This window comes from Camelus bactrianus, chromosome 4 (genome assembly GCF_048773025.1).
Source record: "Camelus bactrianus isolate YW-2024 breed Bactrian camel chromosome 4, ASM4877302v1, whole genome shotgun sequence".
NCBI lineage: Eukaryota > Metazoa > Chordata > Mammalia > Artiodactyla > Camelidae > Camelus > Camelus bactrianus.
Genome location: NC_133542.1, coordinates 71432895 through 71452354, shown reverse-complemented (window position 1 = coordinate 71452354; position 19460 = coordinate 71432895). Strand labels below are relative to the sequence as shown.

The 19460-nt window shown below is 57.4% G+C and overlaps 2 protein-coding genes across 8 annotated transcripts; one reads left to right on the top strand and one right to left on the bottom strand.

The window, feature by feature from the left end:
• The first annotated feature begins 2873 nt into the window (after positions 1-2873).
• ZDHHC12 (zDHHC palmitoyltransferase 12) lies at positions 2874-6199 on the top strand. Of its 3 annotated transcripts, XM_074362355.1 has the most exons (6): positions 2874-3023; positions 4450-4586; positions 4951-5028; positions 5210-5376; positions 5419-5429; positions 5529-6199. In XM_074362355.1, exons 1-6 carry the CDS (start codon positions 2924-2926, stop codon positions 5903-5905), a joined length of 870 nt encoding a protein of 289 aa, XP_074218456.1. In that variant the 5' UTR covers positions 2874-2923; the 3' UTR covers positions 5906-6199. The 3 variants fall into 3 exon arrangements, with proteins under 3 accessions (XP_074218456.1, XP_010949511.1, XP_010949512.1); XM_010951209.3 differs by lacking the exon at positions 5419-5429 and having other exon boundaries at positions 5546-6199; XM_010951210.3 differs by lacking the exon at positions 5419-5429 and having other exon boundaries at positions 2894-3023; positions 4558-4586; positions 5546-6199.
• Positions 6136-17460, bottom strand: PKN3 (protein kinase N3). 5 transcript variants are annotated; one of them, XM_074362354.1, is made up of 22 exons: positions 17086-17460; positions 14832-15072; positions 14489-14634; positions 13865-13976; positions 13664-13791; positions 13249-13432; positions 11642-11788; positions 11448-11557; positions 11193-11336; positions 10698-10773; positions 10439-10607; positions 10155-10257; positions 9974-10041; positions 9605-9668; positions 9364-9455; positions 8770-8946; positions 7994-8056; positions 7778-7854; positions 7191-7333; positions 6992-7099; positions 6821-6857; positions 6136-6661 (listed from the first exon to the last, which is right to left on the bottom strand). In XM_074362354.1, exons 1-22 carry the CDS (start codon positions 17107-17109, stop codon positions 6531-6533), a joined length of 2544 nt encoding a protein of 847 aa, XP_074218455.1. In that variant the 5' UTR covers positions 17110-17460; the 3' UTR covers positions 6136-6530. The 5 variants fall into 5 exon arrangements, with proteins under 5 accessions (XP_074218455.1, XP_010949514.2, XP_074218454.1 ...); XM_010951212.3 differs by having other exon boundaries at positions 6777-6857; positions 17086-17449; XM_074362353.1 differs by having other exon boundaries at positions 6777-6857; positions 10439-10773; positions 11448-11515; positions 17086-17452.
• Between the last annotated feature and the right edge of the window lie 2000 nt (positions 17461-19460).

The window sequence follows — 19460 nt, the reverse complement described above, 5'->3', positions numbered from 1 at the left end:
GCAGGGAGAAGGGTGCGCAGAGCAGGCTGTCCTGTGGGCTGTGGAAGTGTGGAGGGGTCAGGAAAGACTGGAATTGGTTGGGTTGCCGCACTTCAGGGAGAGGGAAGAGCATGTGTGCAGATAAAGGACAGCGCGGGGTCCTGAAGCAGTCAGGGGAGCCTTCTCACAAGGGGAGACATGTGAGCTGGGTCCGGCAAAGAGACAAGGCTGCCAGGCCTGGCTGTAGGGGGCCAGGGGAAGGGCATCCTAGACAGGGCCCCACTAGCAGAAGGCCCCACAGGGAGAACCAAGAAGCAGCCCCTGTGACTGCAGCAGAGTGAAGAAACGAGAGCGCCAGCAGGAGGGGATGAAAGAGCTGACGCCAAGCCATGAGGTGTCCTGGCTTTGCCTAGGAAGGTCCTGATTTACACCTGTTGTCCCAGTGTAACTCTCAACAGTGGCCTCCATGTCCCTGAAGTGCCACTGAGGCTGCAGCCAGTGAGGGAGAGCTCTTTCCCAGAGAACAGGCTCAGATCAAGGGGGACCATTCCTCCACGCGCCAGGTGGGTGTGTCCCCAGTGCCCAGTGATAAAGATTCCCTTCTTGACCAAACTGTAGCCAGGCTCCGAGCCCTCTTCTCAAGCAGGCCTCAACTTTAGCCTATAAAAACTACAGGCTCTTCAGCACAAGGGACTTCATCCACCTCCCTCCTCTGACATTAAAAGACTTAAACACTAACATCATTTCTAATAGTTCAAGGTCACGTCCTTAGGATGACCCCAGCCCCCCTTAAAGTGCCTGCCTGAGAAAGCTCAAGTCTGCCAAAAGAATTCACTGTTTTAACCAACACCTGATGACAGGCTCCTGGCCACCCTTTCTTGGAGCATTTACTTAGGGCTTACAATTATGAATGCTTCCTCTGTCTCTTTGAGGTGTATTTGTGTCTCCTACAGCTCAGGAGTTTCTTTCTCAAGGACTTGAAGGCCATCTCTTTAAAATGTAATCATCAGGAAGGATCAGGCCTCTGTCTCCCAGTCTCTGTGGGAGGGTAGAAGCCTGACTTCAGTCACTGCCAGCTAGCAGACACAGCTGGCCTCATGAGTATTTACCTTGCCCCACTCTGGAACTTCTCACTTCCCTGAGTCTTTTCAAGCCCCTGCCCTTCCCCATCTCTCTGCTTTCATTCTCCCTTTAAAATACTCAATCACCTCTATACAAATCAAAGTTGCATTCAATTCACCCTGGATCCTCTCCCCTATTGCAATAGTATATGACTAATTAAAATCTGTCCTTACAACTTTAAATAGTGTCTGACTTTATTTATCTTTGACACCAGCTCAGTGGCTGACTCATGGAGCTTCGAGATTATTTCTTATGTTGATAATGTGGTATAGGTCCCCACTCAGCGCACTGTCATGCAACCATTGTACTAATTAAGACAGAGTTGCAAGTGACAGACACTCAAACACTTAACCCAGGTTAGTCAAGAGTAGGAGGAAATTCATTGATTAACACAACGGGGGACCTAATATTAAGATCAGCTTCAGGTATAGTTGGATCTAGGGGCCCAGACAATGTTGTTAAGACTGTCTCTCACTCCCGCTTTCAGTGCTGCTTATCGCTATGTCTATGTTTATAGTTGGCCTCCTTCTCTCTTGCCAGAGTTTCTCTCCACATACTGTAGAGCCAGCTGCTGATTACTATTATATCCTATTCCTTATGCTTGAAATCCAAAAGTATGCCCCCTTCTCTCTCAGCATCTATAGAGTACTCTCATGGAATGATTCTTATTGGCCCTGCCAAGTCATATGCCCACCACTTAGGACCAGTCACTGGCGATAATGAGATGCAGACCATGTTTGGCCTTCTGGTCACATGCTCACACTCTATCTCCCATCACCCTGCAGAGTGAGGGACATAGTTCCTCCAGAACCATACAGGATGGGGAAAAGTCAGTTCCCCAACAGAAAAAGGGATGTTGAGCTCACAAAAACCAAAGCTGTCAGGAGCGTATACTGCAGAGCTGGGGGACGGGCAATATGATGGAGGAAGGTAGATGATGGTATCACTGGGAGGTGAGGTAGGGCTGAATGGGGAAGGCCCTAGGCCCTAGGGACACAGTGGAGTGTGAGCAGTGAATGATGAGGTTTTATCGTAGAATAGCCTGAAGCCTTGGTTTGGGCAAGTCAGGAGGGTGTAGGTGCTGGCTCAGAGCCAGAGTGACAAGACACTGTATTTCCATTATTTAATCCTCCAGCCACCTCAGGAGGTGGGTACCGTTATCATCTCCATTATATAGACAGAAAACAGAGTTCAGAGTGGTTCGGTAACTTCACCAGGCTCATGCAGGTAGGAAGGGGCAGTGCTGGTATTTCTGACTCTGACCCAAGCTGGGCCCCTCACAGCCAGAATCTGCACCTCAGACCTCTACTCTGCAGTCATCGTATTTGCAATATGTGAAAATGAATAGAAGGAGGTAAGTGTGTCACCAAGGAGCAACCTTGGACGAGTCTTGCCCGCCTCGAGGCCTCAGTCATCAAATCTCTGAACGGGGCACAATTCTGCAGCCTGAAGTCACTACACCTGGAGCTTTGAAGCGCTCAGGGAGCCTCACGCATGCGCGAGGCTGCTGGATTGGGGCGGGTGGTGGGAGCCTAGAGGGGCGTGCCTGCTCCTTGGCTTTCGAAAGTTACCTGGCTGGTGGGAGGTGGGGTTGAGGGAGTTACCGGCTGCGCGCGCGCTGGCCCCGCCCTCAGCCTCTTCAGGCACCTGTTGGCTCGAGGGCCTACTCGGCCGCAGCTGCCGCCCAATAGGCAGCCTCCATGACCCAATCCGGCCCCTCCCACCGTCCTGATCCGCCAATCCACGGATGGCCGTGGGCCCTCTCCCTCGGAGGGCCCGCCCCACCGGGCGCTTCTTCCGGGTGGGGCCCCGGGCCGAGGCGATGGCGCCCTGGGCGCTCCTCAGCCATGGGGTCCTGGTGCGGACCGGTCACACCGTGCTGACCTGGGGGATCACGCTGGTGCTCTTCCTGCATGATACCGGTGAGCCGGACCCCGCGCGACCCCAGACCCACCCAATCCCTCGTGGTTCCTCAGATGTTTGGGTCTCACTGAGTACCCTGCCGAAGCCCGAGAGATCCTGGGATTCAGCGGATCTCCTCCAGCTCCCGAGGCCCCCTCCCCATCTGTCATTCCAAGAGCCGCTTTCTTTCCGCATAACACCCACTTGATCCCTCATTAATCCCAGAATCTTCCTGATCCCAGCCAGATGCCCTGTCTATCCCAGGACACACCCGGTGCCCACCAGATCCGACGACTGACTCTAGCTCCCATCGCCCCTGATCCTGGGACCCTCCCGGTCCTTCCCAGGATTTACTCCCAAGAGGATCAAGTAGATGAAGTACTGGCATCCCTCCCACCCGCGTGGCCACAAGCTGCCCAAGTCCAGGCTCCCCACTCTCAGGCAAGAGAACACTCTATAGGGGAGCAGCCCATCCCCCATGGTCTCATCCTTGATTCTCGTCCTGGTAGCAGCCGTCCATCCCACTAACGCACTTCAATCCTTCCCCATCGTTATCTGCCACAAGCCACCTCCAGCACAAGTTCTCACCCTCCCTTGCTAACACAACCACAGCCCTACCCCTCCCTGTTTTCTCCAGCCTAAGCCCCTGGGCTGGGGGCATTCTCATTTTCCTCCAAGACCGTCTTAAGTCTCTTCCACTGCCCTAGCCCTTTAGCCCCCAAACCTGCTCAGTCTCCCCATCAGAAAGGATCTCCTGAGTGCAACGCCTCTTCCTTCTCCCTTTTACAACCAAGGGGCACCAGAGTTGTCCACACTTTGCTGTCTGGCTGTCTCCTGCCCCTCCTTCCTCAGCCCTCCTACCCTCTTCAGTCACCTCCATGGGCTGGACCCTTCCTGGCGTGGGCTCCCTTATTGTCCCTCTGCAGCATCTCAGCCTGCCGGCCCCGCCCTTCTCTATCTCTGTCTCTTGGGCATCTCAGACCTGGCCAGTCCCTCCCCATCTCAGATCCAGACCCCTCAGAACCCTCCTCCCTCTCCCACACATCCAGCTAAGTCTGGCTCCTTCACCCCATCTGTCCATCTCCTCCTCCCAACCCTTCTTGACAGTGCCCTTGTCCAGCTGCACTCCTCTCCATCCTGGCTTCCCCTCTGATCCATCTTTATTCAGCAGGAAGAGGACTTTCAGAAATAGATCTGACCCTATAACCTTCCATGGTTCCCTATTGCCCTTCAGAGAGAGTGCAGATGAACTTCTTGTGTGTGTGTGCTGGAACCTGAACTTCTCCCTCCTGTATCCTATGCAGTGGCCACACCTGACCATTCATCAAACCCCATCTCCAGGACTTTGCTCAGCCAGGGACACACTTTCCACCTCCAGCTGCACCCCTCGCCTGCACCCTCTTATTCCGCCGCCCCAGCCTCACTCTCCTCCTCTGACCTCTCCAGCACTGCGGCAGTGGGAAGAGCAGGGGGAGCTGCTCCTGCCCCTCACCTTCCTGCTCCTGGTGCTGGGTTCCCTGCTGCTTTACCTGGCTGTGTCACTCATGGACCCAGGATACGTGAATGTCCAGCCCCAGCCCCAGGTAACCCAGGGGCCCAAACCCCTCCTCCTCCCAACAGTGAACTCAAGGAACTCAGCAGTCTGTAGACTAGATTCTCTGCTGAGGGCTTTCCTAGGGAATCCCAGTGAATCGTCTTGCCAGCCCTAGAACCCTATCCTACAATGAGGCAATTGCCAAGGCCCAGAGAGGGGAAGCAACTGGCAAAGGTCACACAGCCTCACACAGTCTGGGGCACTCTGCCCCACTCTCCTACCTCCATTAAGCATGGAAATGGGCCCCCAAAATGTGCACACCTAGAGCTAAGCTGGTTCCCAAGGGAGACACCCACCAATGTCATCCGCCTCCCAAGGGACCCCCATCTTATACTCTGTATCCCCATTTTCAGGAGGAGGCCAAGGAGGAGCAGACAGCCATGGTTCCTCAGGCCATCCCCCTTCGGCGCTGCAGATTCTGTATGGTGCTGGTGGGTGATGCAGGGACCTCCGTGGGAGGGGTCAGGGGCAATTGTTGATTCTCCTTGGCTTCATCCCTCCTCCAGGAATGCCTCCCAGATGCAGGCCCTGACCTCCCACCCTCATGCGTCCCCTCACTGTTGGGCCCCGAGGGGAGCTGGTGTTGAGGCCCAACTCCCTCTATGTCCACAGCAACCCCTGCGGGCCCGGCACTGCCGTGAGTGCCGACGCTGTGTCCGCCGCTATGACCACCACTGCCCCTGGATGGAGAACTGCGTGGGGGAGCGCAACCACCCGCTCTTCGTGGCCTACCTGGCGCTGCAGCTGGCGGTGCTTCTGTGGGGCCTGTACCTGGCATGGTGGGTTCCCCCAGCACCCTGGGTGTGGGGGAGGGCAGGCAGCACACGCCCACAAGGTATGGAGAGAGCCAGGCTCCCTCTTCGGGGGCCTGGGACCCTCCCCCAAATGGCTCCCTGGGGCACCCCTGCCCTCCTGCAGCTCTGGGTCCCTGTCCCTCCTTCCCTGCAGGTCTGGCCTCCACTTCTTCCAGCCCTGGGGGCTCTGGCTGCGGTCCAGCGGGCTCCTGTTCGCCACCTTCCTGCTGCTGTCCCTCTTCTCCCTAGTGGCCGGCCTGCTCTTGGCCTCACACCTCTACCTGGTGGCCAGCAACACCACCACCTGGGAGTTCATGTCCTCACACCGCATTGCCTACCTCCGCCAGCGCCCCGGCAACCCCTTCGACCGTGGCCTGACCCGCAATGTGGCCCACTTCTTCTGTGGATGGCCCTCGGGGTCCTGGGAGACCCTCTGGGTGGAGGAGGAGGAGAAGGAAGGCAGAAGCCAGGCTGTTTAGGGTCGCTGGAGCCCGGGCCACCACCTTGTGCCTGAAAACCAGAGGGGCTGTACCCAGGGGGGTCGGCCCTCCGAGGGCTTGGGGCTCCTCACTCCTGCCCACTCCTTCCAGGCCTCAGAGCAGAGCTGAGGAACAGAACCCTGCTTCCGTGGGCAGCTCTGCTCCCCAAAGGCAGAAGGGGAAGAAGAGGACCCGTAGGGGTCTTGAGCACAAAGGCTTTGGAGACCTCCACCCAGCTCCCCCCCAAGCAAGGCTGCCTGCAGTGCACAGTTTTATAACTTTAATAATTCATAAAGCAAGTCAAATATTAAAAAAAACAACCCAAACCACTGCTTGCTGTGCCACCCATTATGGTCCAGGTGTCGCAGAGGGTAGAGGAAGGGTCGGCAGGATGGGGGCAGGCAGCACTTGGCCCAGTGACTGAGTGAAGCCCATGACAACAGCCCTGTGGCTGGCACATGAAGTCCCAAGGGCTCCTAAGTAGCGGGCCAGGCCTGGGCCTCTGGGCAGGGTGCCCTGGTGGGCGAGCGGAGGCTCTAGCTGTTAGGGGTACAGGGGTTGGAGGTGCCAGGAGGCCCTCAGGGCTCCAGGAATTGCTCGGACACGAAGTCGAAGTCCCGGAAGGCAGCCTGTTGGCGGGCACTGAGGGGGCTGCGAGGGTCAGGTGGGGTCAGAGCAGGCGGCAGCCCCGTGAACTCGCCCTCGAAGTAGCGCAGGTCTGTGTGGCCACAGAGGGTGGGCACGAAGGGGGGCCGGACGGCACGGGCGAGCAGGGCCTGCCAGTCGGTGGTCTAGGAAGGAGGGTAGAGGTGCCTGAGACGATGGGAACGGCAGCCCCCAGGGGCCCTCGACGCCTCCCACTGAGCCAGGCACCTGGGACCAACCTCTGAGGCCCTGGCCACTCACCCTGAAGAAAGGCTGTGCCTTGATCTCCTCGGCATCCCGCTCGCCCGCCCCCAGGCGCTTCTCCGGGCACTTCTGGAGGAGCTGGGCAGGAGGACAGGTGCTCATCCAGGGCGCTCGGCCCAGGCACTGCCCGCCTCCTCCCCTAACCTCTCAGGTGGGGAGCCTGAGAGCCACCAGCAGCTGGCCCACCCAGCCCTGGGCCCTGCAGTGATTACCTTATGAATGAGATCGAGCCCTTGCAGCGACAGAAAGTGGGGATATGGGGCATCCGCGTTGACAATGCAGTCAAACACCTCCTCTTCAGTGTCCCCTGGGAACGGGCACTGCGGGGAATGGGGACTCAGCAGGGTGCATGGGCCACCCCCAACTCCACCCCGACCTAGAAGCCCCAGCAGCCCCCAGTCCAGCACTCACCTCACCCACCAGCATCTCATAGAGCAGCACGCCCAGCCCCCACCAGTCCACAGCCCGCGTGTAGGCCTCCTGGGTCAGCACCTCGGGGGCCAAGAACTCCGGGGTGCCACAGAAAGTGCTTGTCCGGTCCCCAAAGCCGATCCCTGCAAACCAACATCCACACCCATGCCGGCATGGCATGTCTCATCCATAATAACCTCTGTAGTTCTAAGAATCAGTGACCAGCCCTCATGACCGCATGTACTGAACACCCGTGCTGAGCCCTGCCCCATACCCTCCAAGGTGGGAACGGTTTTATGCCATCTGACTGATGAGGAATATGAGTCTCAGCCAGGCTTGCTTGCCAAGGTCACACAGAAAGCAGAGCCCAGGGGCCTCTCACAGCCCAGGCTCCTCTCTGGCCAATGGCAAGGGGCTCTTTCAGAGCTTCTAGGGCTGTGAAGGAAAAGCCAATGTGTCCAGCTGGTCCCTAGAAGGACGGCCAGGGAGGCAGATTTCCTGGGAGATGCCACTTGCCCACCACCCTGCAGGCCTGGGCTGAGTGAGCAAGGCTGGAGGAGATGGAATCCTGGACAGGAAATACCCACCTTCCTTACAGAGCCCAAAGTCCGCAATCTTCAGGAAACCCTGGGCATCCAGTAGAAGATTATCCAACTTAAGGTCTCTGAGGGCAAGGGGGGCAGATCAAAGGGGCTGAGAAAGGCTGAGGCCCAGGGAACAGCGGCCCTGCCCCCAAACAGCCCAGGAGGAGGGCAACATCTGCCCCCAACGCCCACTCCCCCAGCATCTTGGGGGCAAGTTACCTGTAAATGATCTTCTGCTCATGTAAGAACTGTAGCCCCAGGACCACACAGGCCAGGTAGAACCTGGAGGGGTGGAATAGGGGGCCAATCAGACCCTGGACTTTGGGGGACAGGGCAGGGAGGCACCAGGATGGCCATGGCCTGGGGACCCCCAGATGTCCTGGCTAGAGTCAGATGTGGGCAAGAAACGTGTGGCGGGGGGGAGGCTCCTCCAGATAACAGCCTCGTACTTGCTGCCAGCTAACAGCCTGTCCTCCCTGGGCTCGTAGACTGTGCCAGGGATGATAACAAGTGTTCCCACGCCTACCTGGCATCCTCCCAGCAGCCTGCAGTTGATACACATACATGCATCATGCCTATTTTTCAAGTGAGAATCAGAGAATCCAGGTAAACGACCTGCCCAGGGTCACAGAGCTAGTGGCAGAGCTGATATGTGAACCCAGGCTCCAGAGCCCACACTCTGGCTAGAAGTAACAATTCCAGCTGTCAGTCACTTACTGCTCACTTGTCCCTGTGCTCAGCAATTTATAAATGTTATGCTCATCTATGCAACAGGCCTGGGAAAGTTATTATTAGCCCAATTCACAGCTACCTAAGTTGAGGTCCATAGTGACAAATGCTGTGAGGGTTGAGAACCAGGATTTGAACCTGGGCCTCCCTGACTCCGTGTGCATCTGCTGACGGGCACTCTGGAGGAAGCAGGATGAAGGGATGAAGGGTACAGGGAACCAGGGAAGGCTTGCTGGAAGAGGCAGACAGGGGAGATGGGAACGCACCGGGCCTGGGGCTCAGGGAAGACATCCTCATGGATCTGCATCATGAGGTCACCACCTGGTGCAAACTCAGTCACGAAGCAAGCATGGCTGGAGGTCTGGAAGCAGGCAAGGAGGGAGAGCAGGAAGGGGTGCCCCGTGCGGCTCACAGCCTCCAGGATCCGCTTCTCACAGTAAAGGCTGCAGGGGAGGGTGTGGGTTTTAGAGGGAAGGAGGGAACCCAAAAGGGAAGGAAAACCTCCCCGAGTTGTGCCCTGTCACCCACACAACACCCCTGGCTCACTGACTCTTAAGTCAAAGTGCCAGGCAGGCAGAGTGAGGGTTTACATGTATCAGGGGCTCACATGGGTCATTGAACCATACAACCACCCTGTCCCCATTTCACAGATGTGGAAGCTGAGGTGCACAGAAGAGCACACAGTTAACAACTGCAGTTGCCAAAAAGAGAACCCAGGCCTGGCTGGTCCCACAGGGAGGGTCACCTCTTCAAAGCCCCAGCAGCATTCAGCTGCCTCCTGGGGCCAGCAGCCTAGGCCTGCAATCCTGGGTACCCTCTGGGTACCCGGGTGCCTGGCGCCCCCTGGCCTCACCACACACCTCTCTATCTCATCCCGGCTCAGCACCTCCTGCTTCTTCAGGGCTTTGATGGCATAGTATTTCCCCGTCCCCTTGAACTGGACCAGGAGGACCTGGGGACCAAAGAGAGGTGGGGCTCCAGGTGGGCAGTACAGGAGCACCTACTTCCCCCACCCACTACCCCACAGATCCCAGTGTCCCCCAGCTCGTGTGCTGGGGCCTGCCCACCCCCTTCACTACGCCCTCCTCAGGCCCAGACTACCTTCCCAAAGTGTCCCCGGCCCAGCACAGCCAAGCAGCGGAAGTCCTGAAGCCGGGGGGCTTTCCTGCAAGAAAGAGGGTACAGGAAGCCCCTGGGGTCAAGGGCTGGGCCTCCATTATGAGCCGCTCCAAACCCTCCATTCCGGGTCCTGGGCTGTCCCCACCTGCGGGGCAGGAGGGGCCGGGGCTGGACATCCGAGCCTGGGCTCCTAGGACTGCAGTTTCCTGGAGCCTGGTATGTGATCTGAACTCAGTAATGTGAGTTGAGACTGAGCCAACACGCTCGGAGTTATGTATGAACGTATGACATGCAACCACTCAAGTGAGTGGATAAATGTCTCAAACACCAAGGTGAGCCTGCCAAGGGTACCTGGTGGCTGAGGCGGGCAGAGATGGTCCAAGTCGAGTCCTGGGCTCCATGTGAGGGCGTTTGGTGCGCTGTGAGGGCAGAGGGACTCAGGGAAGAGCAGGGTTTCCTTTCCTCTTTCCCTCCAGCCCTGCCACTCCCCCCCAGGCAGCCCCCAGGGGTCAACAGTCCTGCCTTCCCTTACCGGCATCTCCTCGGGGGGAGGCTCCTGGGGCAGGTAGAGGCGCGGGGGCTTAGGTGGGGGTTGGATCTCTTCTCTCAAGGGGGTCTTCTTGGGTGGGAAATTACTGTAGGGAGGAAGTAGACACATGACCAGGCACAGGCAGGTGGAACAGCATGGGGGATAGACACACAGCAGTGCGAGACAGACAGAAGGATCAGAGGGTGAGCGACGGGGACAGGCACCGTCAGCATCTGGAGAGAAGTGATGCCACGGAGAAGCAGGCATCCTGGGGCGAAGCTCCTCACCTGGGCGAGGCAGGGTCGTCTGCCCCCGGGGGTGTGGCTGGAGTCTGCGAGCACCCTTTGGGGGGGCTGATTGTGCTTGGGGAGCTGCAGGGGGGCAGCAGGCTCATGACCAAGCGCCCCCAGGCGGCCATGCTGAGGTTCATCTGGGAAGCCCTCAGGAAGTCCTGACCTGGGGCAAAAGGGGGCTCAGTCCCGGGGTCTCCTGCCCACCCCGGCCCTGATCCCCTGCTCCCTACTCGCACAGCCGTCTCCATTCCACCTCTGCGTTTCGAGAAAATGCGTTTCTGCCTCTGCAGCCGGGGTCGCCTCTCAATGACAGGGTCACAGAAGGTCACCTGTGGGGGCAGGGGGCAGAGCTGAAGACCAGTCTCCTCCCACCCCATCTGCCACAGGCACCTCCTCAACCTCCAAGATTCCAGCCTGAGCCCAGGTCAACAGATGCAAGAGCCAGAAGGCCCCAGAGAGATGGATTCAGCAACCTCCTTGGTACCAGTGGGGAAACTGAGGCCTGGAGAAGAGAGGGACTTGTTCAGGGTCACACACGAGGCAGGGCATCCAGGACAAGGAATGCCGGCCTCTAGACTCCTGTGAGGTCCTCAGAGAGGGGCTGGGAGTCCTCCATTCCTGGAGATCTCTTCCCTCGGGGCCTCAATTTCCACTCCAATGTGTGAGTGGGTGGAAGAGTCTCAGAGGCCCTTCTAGGTCAAACAGAGCCAGGGGCCCACGAGGTCAGAGGGCAGGGGCCAGTAGGCACCTGGGCAAAGAGCAGCCCCTGCGGCACCAGGCTGAGGGAGAGCTGGTGACAGGCATTGTCCAGGAAGTCCTCCAGCCTCAGGAAGGCCACGCCGCACAGCTGCCGCCAATCCCGCCAGTGTACCCCGATCTCCAGCTCTCGTGCCTACACCAGGGAGGCCAGGTTGAGGGGTAGAGCGTGGCACCAGCCCTGACCCGGCCAGCCTTCCACCCTGTGGCCCAGGGTCACCCTTGACCACACAAGGGCCAGCCTCACCCGCTCCAGGGGAACAACAAAGGTCTGATCCCAGGACTGCTTGGCCACAGGTCCCCAGCCCGTCTGGCCTACAAAACGATTGTCCACCTTCAGCACAGCCAGCACCTCACCTGCAGGGCCAGAGCCGGGACTCAGGGCAGGCCGGGAGTGGGGGTCCTTTGCTGCTCCCCTAGCTCCCTGTGCCCCCTACTCACTGGCCAGCTCGCCTCCTCCACGCTGCTGCTTGGCCCTGCTCCGAAGCCAGCCCTGAGAAGGGCTCCCGGCCAGGGCAGCCACCGGGGAACGTCCAGGCACAGCTGTCAGCAGCTGCTCACAACCCAGGAGGCGGACCTGCAGCGTCCCTGTCAGGGAGTGTGGTGGGGGGACGTCATCAGGTGCCATCCTCCAACGGGACACTGCGACCGGGGAATGCTACCTTCTCCTGGAGGTAGCTAAACCCAGACCCCACCCACATTAGGCCTCGGCAGCCACCTGCCACCCTTCGGGCAGACCAACTGGTCCTCCCCTCCTGAGCACTCTCCATGTGTTGGGAGGAGCAGGGACACACAGGCAGAGGAGTGAGACTCAGACCTCGGCCAGGCCGCACAGAGCCCCAGAGCATGGAGCCATGCTGCCCAGGATGCAGGGCCCAGGGAGCACCATGGGATGAGAACTCCGGGGGGAGCAGGATGCCTGGCTGCCTGTCCTGCCCCCACTCCTCCCTGGGCCTGTTTCCCCATCTGTACAGGGGAAAACAGCGCCAGCTCAGCCCCACTTCCTGCAGTGGGTTCAAGCATATTTTGCGAACCAAGTGGATTCATGTTTAAGGTCATTAGAGATTTGTCCCTCAAAGAGCAGAGGAAGCAGTGAGACTCTAGCAAATTTTGAGGACATATACTGGGCCTAAGAGCACCATTTTGGTTGTCTGGGCCTGGGGGGTGTCCAAGAGACCTTATAATCCAAGGCAGTGCCCAGGGTGAAAAGATCATGTTAGGAGGAAAGACTGGAAGAAAGCAAGTGTTTAGCCAGGAGACAGGATATGGGGTGACCCCAAGTACCTGAATTCTAGGCCTTATAATAAGTCTTTACCCCAGCCTTCCCCAGGTTGTCTACTTGGCCAACTCCCATAAGCCCTTCCAGGCCAAACTCAGACACCACCTCTTCCAGGAAGCATTCCTCGATTTCCCCAAGGCCAGGTGAGGGGAACCATCCAGCTCTGTGCCTCCCTTCTCAGCTCTGCTCACAATGGAATGTGGCCTGTCTACCCTGCACCAGCTCTCTGTGGGCCAGTGCTGGGCTCTCTAGCTGGCGTTGTGTCCCAGATGGGAAGCTCAGGGCTCCTAAAATTGACACTGTCAGATTATTTGTTGATTGCAATTCAGCTGCCACTACAAGAGACAGGTCCAGCTTGGAATAAGAAAGAACTTTCAAATAGTCCAAACTGCCCAGGACTGGGTATCAAGGCCTCCGGGGCTGCGAGCTCCCTAACACTGATACTTTAAATAATCTCATGGTTACTTATTCACTTAAATGATAGCTTCACTGACTGAGCGCTATCTGTGCCTTCAAAGCACTTAGCACTTCACATGCAACAACTCACTGACTTTTCACAGCAACCTTATGAAGTAGGTAATATTATCACCTCCATTTTACAGAATGATAAACTGAGGTTTGGAGAGGGGATGTCAGTTGCACAAGGTCACACAGTTAGGGGATGGTGAAGCCAGGATTGGAAATCTTCTCTGAAGTTCTTCCCCACTGTGTTTCAGGGTCCTCCCTGGGAGGGAAGGAGAGCTCAGAAGTAGGAGGGACTCCCTGCTACCTGTCATGGCAGTGGGCTTCACAAGGGTCCCTGAAGGCTGGGGGTTCCTGGACACAGCAGTCCGCAGCTCCCGGGCCACTCTGCCACGCAGAGGGTGGGCAGGAGGTAGCCCCTCCAGTAGCTTCTCCAAGGCCAGCCGCAGGAGGTCCAGTTTCTGGGAGGACTCCTGGAGCTGGGCCTGAGCCTGCAGAAGGGAGACAGGCAGGGGAGACAGGCCCATAGGGTAATGGTGGGGACAGTGGCTCAGGCCACCTGGAGACACCCATGTTGAGGTCTAGACAAGAATGTGCCTCTTGTTTCCCCACTGCCACCCTGCACGACCAGTCCAGTGGTGTCCCCTGCCAGTGCACAGGGTGGAGTGGGAACTAGCAGGCCCTCAGAGAGGAGAAGCAATGGGAGGGGACCATGGTCTGACCTCGGCCAGCACCTTGCGGTCCTGTGTTCGCCCGCTACCAAGCAGCTTCACCACGTTCTTGGCACCCTCGGCCACAGCAGCCTCAACGTGCAGTCGATGCCGCAGCTCCTCTACCAGCAGCTCAGGACCTGGGAGGAGGGGGCCAGCCCTCAGGCCCATGCCCTGCTCTGCCCTGCCCATCCCCACTTCTCAAGGCCTCACCTGGCTCAGGGGACCCGCTGGCCTCCAAGCTGCTGATCTTCATTCGCAGCAGGGCCACCTTCAGCTGGCTGTCCTGTAGCATCTGCTGGGCGGCTGCCAGGAGCTTCCTCTCCTATGAGGTTGTGACGTTTGCCCCATCAGGCCAGGACTAGGCCAGAGCTTCCCTGGTCAGCCCAGGGACTGAAGCAAGCCTCCCCATCAGTCCAGGGTTGAAGCTAAGCCTCCCTCGGTAGCCCAGATACTATAGCCAAGCCTCCCTTTTTAGACTAGGTCTGGGACAGAGCCTCCCCAATCAGACCAGACAAGGAAGAGCTAAGCTCAAGTCTCCCTTATCGGATCAGGGTGCGCTCCCACCTTATGCTGGGAGTTGGGACAGGACCTGGACCGTCCCTACTAGACTTGGGACTTAGACTGGTTTTTTGTCTTCTCTGTTAGACAAGTCATGTCATTCCCACCAAGCTGAGATTTGGGGCTGTACCTCCCCCATCAGACTGAGGGTTGGGAGTGTCTCCCTTACAGGGTCAGTGGCTGGGTTGCATTTCCCTATCCGGACAGGGCTGGATCACCACCTTCCCTAATAATCTGAGAGCCAAATCTCCTCCCATCAGATTCCAGGCGCCTTACCTTGGGGGTGCCACTGGCGTACGTGTGGGTCATGTTCTCAGCCCCCTGCTTTACCTTCAGCTCTACCTGCAGCTGCCTCTGTAGAGCCTCCAGGTGCCGGGCCCTTGGCTGCTCCGCCAGTGGCTGAGGTCCTGAGGCCGCCGGTTCTGTGTGCACAGAGTGTGGGGCACGTGAACACCTCACCCGGAGCCAAGTGGCCCCCATGGCCTACCTCTCTCCTCCCCTCCCCTCCTGGGCAGGGGCTAACTGAGGAGGCTCTGAGAGTGTTCAGGGCCAAGGCCAAGGAGCTGGGTCAGCTTGCTGCCTCCTGTCCCCGGGGAACCTACTCAGACTCCTCACTCACCAGCCGGGCCAGGCCCGGGGCTGGGCAGCAGGATGCGGGCATGCAGCTCCCGCAGCTCCCCATGCAGCTGCTCCAGACGGCGGTTGGAGGCCCGCAGCAGCTGCTGCACGTGGCCCAGGTGGCGGCGGTCTGTGGCCACCCGCCGCAGGTTCTCCACCCCCTCCTTGATTTTCAGCTCCTTCTGGATGGCCCGGCGGATCACCTCTTTCTCATCCTCTGGGGGCCGCTGGGCCACCCCGGGCTGTGGAAAGGTAAAGGAGTCATGCCTCTCAGTCGCAGCCTCCACGGCCTCAGCTCACTACAGATGGAGGGGGAGGGAGGCACCCAGGCCTGACACTCAGGGTTTGCGAAGCATCTCTGACCTTAGCTAGCATCCCTAAGGCAGATGGAAACCCCAAGGCTGTTTATCCATCCCATGCTCCTGTCCTTTGCCATTAGGGAGAAGGGTAAGGGGGAAAAATTGTTAATGTTTTACATGGTGTTCTAAGAGCTCCACGTACATTAACCTGTCAATCCTGACAGCAACCCTATGAGGTAGGTTTATTATCCCCATTTTATAGATGAGGAAACTGAGACACAGAGAGGTTAAGTAATTTGCCCAAGGTCACAACAGAGAAGGAGATGCACCATCCCTTGGGCCCCAGCCTCTCCCTGCCAGCCACATTTAATCAGGCTGCTCTAAGTCTGGGATCCAGGCTACAGTCTGGGGCCCAGAAAAATGTCTCAGCACTGAGACAGGGCCTCCCGAGGTCACGCAGACAGGGCAGCCTGCGACCTAAGTAGAGGCCAGGGCTGTTCCCCTGACATTCTGACGCCTCAGGTGGCAAAGCAGAGGCACAGCGGGGCCGAGAAGGTATCCGGGGGCCACTCCCAGCTCAGCTCCTGGGAGGAAGTAGAAGGCTCTCTCACTATTTCACACCAAGTGGGAACAAGAAAGAGGAAAACCTCCTTCCCAGAGGCCATTTCAAACCAACCAGTGCCAAAGCTGACCTCAGCTCAGGGTAACCCATAACGCCCCCACCCCAAGGACTCTCGCAGAGTCTCCATCTTACCTCTCGGCTCTCCATCTTCTGAGCCCAGTGGGAGGGGTGACCACCCCAACCTCAGGGACCCCCCCCCCAGGCCTCCGCTGGCCTGCTGGCCCCTCTGTCTAAGGGCAGGGGCGGGGCTCAGGAAATCCTTTGACGGCCCTAGGCCAGAGGGCCAGAGCCAAAGGCCTGAGCAAACAAAGATCCCATGGAGCAGGGGGCCCGGCACCGGGGTCCTGAGTCACCCAGCTGCCGCTGCTGGGCGGAGGTTAACAGGAAATCGGAAAATGTGTACAAGCCACTGCTGGAACAGGCAGAGGGACCTCCGCAGGAAGGGGGAGGGAGGGCGCAGACGTAGCCCTGAAAGTTGCCCAAGGGGTGGGGGCACTCGAGGAGTCTTGTCCAGGAGGCCTCACCCTTGAGCAGAGCCCATGGTCCTGCCTGTTCTGGGCTGGAATCATGCCATGTGCGCACACACCTCTCCCTTTCATCTCTGCTGCTGGGACCTTATCTTGCACACAAACATCCCCACCCCCATTTGCTTTGGGCTAGAACTCCTCCTCTCCCTCCCCAGTAAAAGACAGGCACATAGCCTTGGCCCCTGTGCCCATGTGAACATATTGCCAGCTCTGGCAGGAACCCTGCCCCCTGGCCATTTGGGCTGGAACCCTCAGTGTACCGGATGGTTCCTGCCCGGGCGCTGGGATAGGCCTCTTCCCATAGCATCCCTGCTCCCAGCAGGCAGGATGCCTGTGTGCTCTGGAAAGGACCCCACAAGTGCGTGGGATGGGCTCCCTAGGCCCTGCCACATATTCTTCTCTCCCCAGGACCGGTCCCAATGCGCCCGCCCGAGCACTCCTTTGCTTTCCCAGCGCATGTCCATCGGCCTTAGAGTCCCAACTGGAAGAATCGATTTTAGGAAACCGCGGGGCCCACCCTAGTGGCCCTGACGCCGGATTCAGGCGTGCTCATGGGCCGGCCTGACTGGAGGCTCTGAGCCACTTGCAGGTGACTTCTTCCCTTCTTCCCGGGGGTCGTGAATGACTTCCCCCCAGTGCTCAGGTCTGCCCTGCGAAGGTGTAGGGGGACCCAGGGCAGGGTCTGGGGAGGGACACGAGGAGGGGCTGGGGACGCGACCAGAACTCGGGGCGCCAGGGGCAGTGAATGAGGCTCCCCCCACCCCCTCGGCTCGAGCTCGCAGCCCGTCTCCTCCGGGCGCCGTTCACCTGCTGCGGCGCCCCCTCCTCCATGGCGCCGCTCCCGCTGCACGGCCCCTCCTCTCGACCACTCCAGTTCCGGAAGCCCTGGCCCCTCCGTCAGGGCTTTCAAACTTGAAACTTCCCGGGAAGCGGCGCTGGAGTCGCGGGATCGGGCGCCCCCTCCCGAGGTCCGCTGGCCCTCGCGGGACCTGGGATCAGCGCCGCCTCTCGGCCGCGCCGCATCGGCGCCACTACTGACCCCGAGGCCCCAGAGCCTCCTCCAGATCCGACCTTCCGCGGGACTTGGAACCCAATGCCCCTCTTCTTCCAGCTCCGTATGACAGCGTCCCCAACCCCAGGATACAAGGGCAGGAAGGGACATTCCCGGGCCGGGGTTCTCCAGTTGCCCCGCCGCGCACCCAGAGGGGCGGACTCGGGGTGCCGGGAGATAGCGCCGCCTGCCGGTCGCGGGGCAACACCTGTGTGGCCGATCTACTCCCGGCTGGTCAGCCTCCTCTTCCTCGGAACCCCGCCACGACCTGGCTCCTTCGTGGAGATTTCTCTCCGATGTCGTTGGTGTAAAATGTGCAAACCACATACCCATAGCCCCCCCCCCAGGGAGTGTTGGCCCTGTTTATAGTCACTATACGAACATGTGCGTCGGAAAACAATAAAGCCTCACTCAAATTATACCAAATCACATCAAATTAGAAATGAATCCGGAAATCTCTCAGGACCCCCATCCTATCCCTTGACCAGACTGGAGCTTTCTGGTTCAACCAGAGCTGTTCAGCCTTTGCCCAAAAGGGCTCACCTAAACAGAAGACACATTTACACCTTAATAGCCATAATCTAAGGAAAGTAACTAGCCTGTGCCAGGCATCCTGGCAACGGCTTGCCTATATTGGGGGTCCTGGTTCTTTACTGCCTAGTCGAGGGCTGTTTAGCCACCTCCTGGCATCCTGTGCTTATCAGCACTTTGTGCCAGGACATCACTGGAAGGAGCTTCATCCAAGGGCCCAAAAGTGAATAAAGGGTCAAATATTGAAGGCGGCTTATTTGCTGATTTGGAAGAGGTGCTGTCCATTGCTTTTACTGGAGGAAATCATGTCAGCTCCACTTTGACCACCTCCTTCACAGTGGACTGGAAAGTGAGACCAGCAAAACATGGGCAATCCTGGGGTTGTTCTGCAATGGGAAATGCAATAGGAAATACCACTTGACATCAACATATGCAAAGGCAACTTGGTTCAGTGGGGGACACAACTTCATAATTAGAGGCAAGTGCGACACACATATACAAATCAGAGATGTTGAAGGCTAGACATCTAATACCTAGTAAGCTAGCCAGGCACACAGTAGGCTCTTTTAAATGGGGGTTATGGAGCTGTCCTTAGCTGAACGTTAACAATTGAAGCAAAAAGACTATCAGGTTGCAGGTTTGAAGGAAAAAAAACATCAAACAAGCAAAGCCCTTTCAGAAGGGTGTCTATTCCCCACCTTGAGGACCACTTATCCAGTCCTACAGCCAGGAAGTTGAATTATGTGGAAGAACTCAATGATTTTTCAAGTTTGCTGTGAAGTGTTTCACTGCCTCACCAACCAAGCAGTGAAAGAGAAAGGCGTTCAGAAGCAGAATACATTCACCTTTCCTAATGAATCCTAGGTTGGGCAAACCTACAGTACTGGGCTGACGGATGGGTCTGGCCAGATAGCTGCCCCTTACATGTCTTATGGTGATGGTACTTCATGAAATTGTAATTCTTAGGAAAACAAGTTCACAGTCAACATCCAAGGGATATTAAGTATCGCAAACCAACTCTCTGGCTTCACTGGCTATTAAAATTGTTACATCAACCTGACAGGAACTGTCTCAGCAGGGTACATAAGGAAACATTTTCCCCTTTCTATACCCTTTTTGCCCCCTCTCAATATTACAAACATCAACCCATCTACATTTAGATTTGCCTTCCTTGGGTATCAGAGTACAACATGCCACCAACCAATCAAGCTGGCAAATACTGTCCACTATCCTTGTTCTAATCACAAAATGGCAGTCCCTTTCCCCAGACCCATTATAAACTCTAAGTAAGTCTTCTTTAAATACAGCCACATATACAAGAGGGAATGGTAACTGCTAGGGTGGGGGACACTTTAAAATAAGATGTCCTTCTTAAATAATTACAATAATTTGCTGTTTATTCATCTGCAGGAGAGCCTGTCTCAATCTTCAGGAAACCCTGAATCTTCATTCTTGGCAACAGAATTGCATTCTTGCAACGGCCAGAATAGGTTTGTAACGAAATCTAAAAAGGCAGAGAAACCAAACCTGTTTACTGGACCAAGTGAAGCCATGTAACTAGTTGTGCTATAAACAGTAATCATAGAACATACCTTTTATC

Excerpts from the sequence above, each read along its gene's own strand:
- ZDHHC12 (XM_074362355.1), top strand. The coding sequence starts at position 2,924 with ATGGCGCCCTGGGCGCTCCTCAGCCATGGGGTCCTGGTGCGGACCGGT. Across the intron at positions 4,587-4,950 it reads ATGTCCAGCCCCAGCCCCAG|GAGGAGGCCAAGGAGGAGCA; the intron begins GTAACCCAGGGG and ends CCCCATTTTCAG. Across the intron at positions 5,029-5,209 it reads GCAGATTCTGTATGGTGCTG|CAACCCCTGCGGGCCCGGCA; the intron begins GTGGGTGATGCA and ends CTATGTCCACAG.
- PKN3 (XM_074362351.1), bottom strand. The coding sequence starts at position 17,109 with ATGGAGGAGGGGGCGCCGCAGCAG. Across the intron at positions 10,774-11,192 it reads AGGGGCTGCTCTTTGCCCAG|GTGACCTTCTGTGACCCTGT; the intron begins GTGCCTACTGGC and ends CTGCCCCCACAG. Across the intron at positions 8,947-9,363 it reads AGCCGGGATGAGATAGAGAG|CCTTTACTGTGAGAAGCGGA; the intron begins GTGTGTGGTGAG and ends CCTCCCCTGCAG.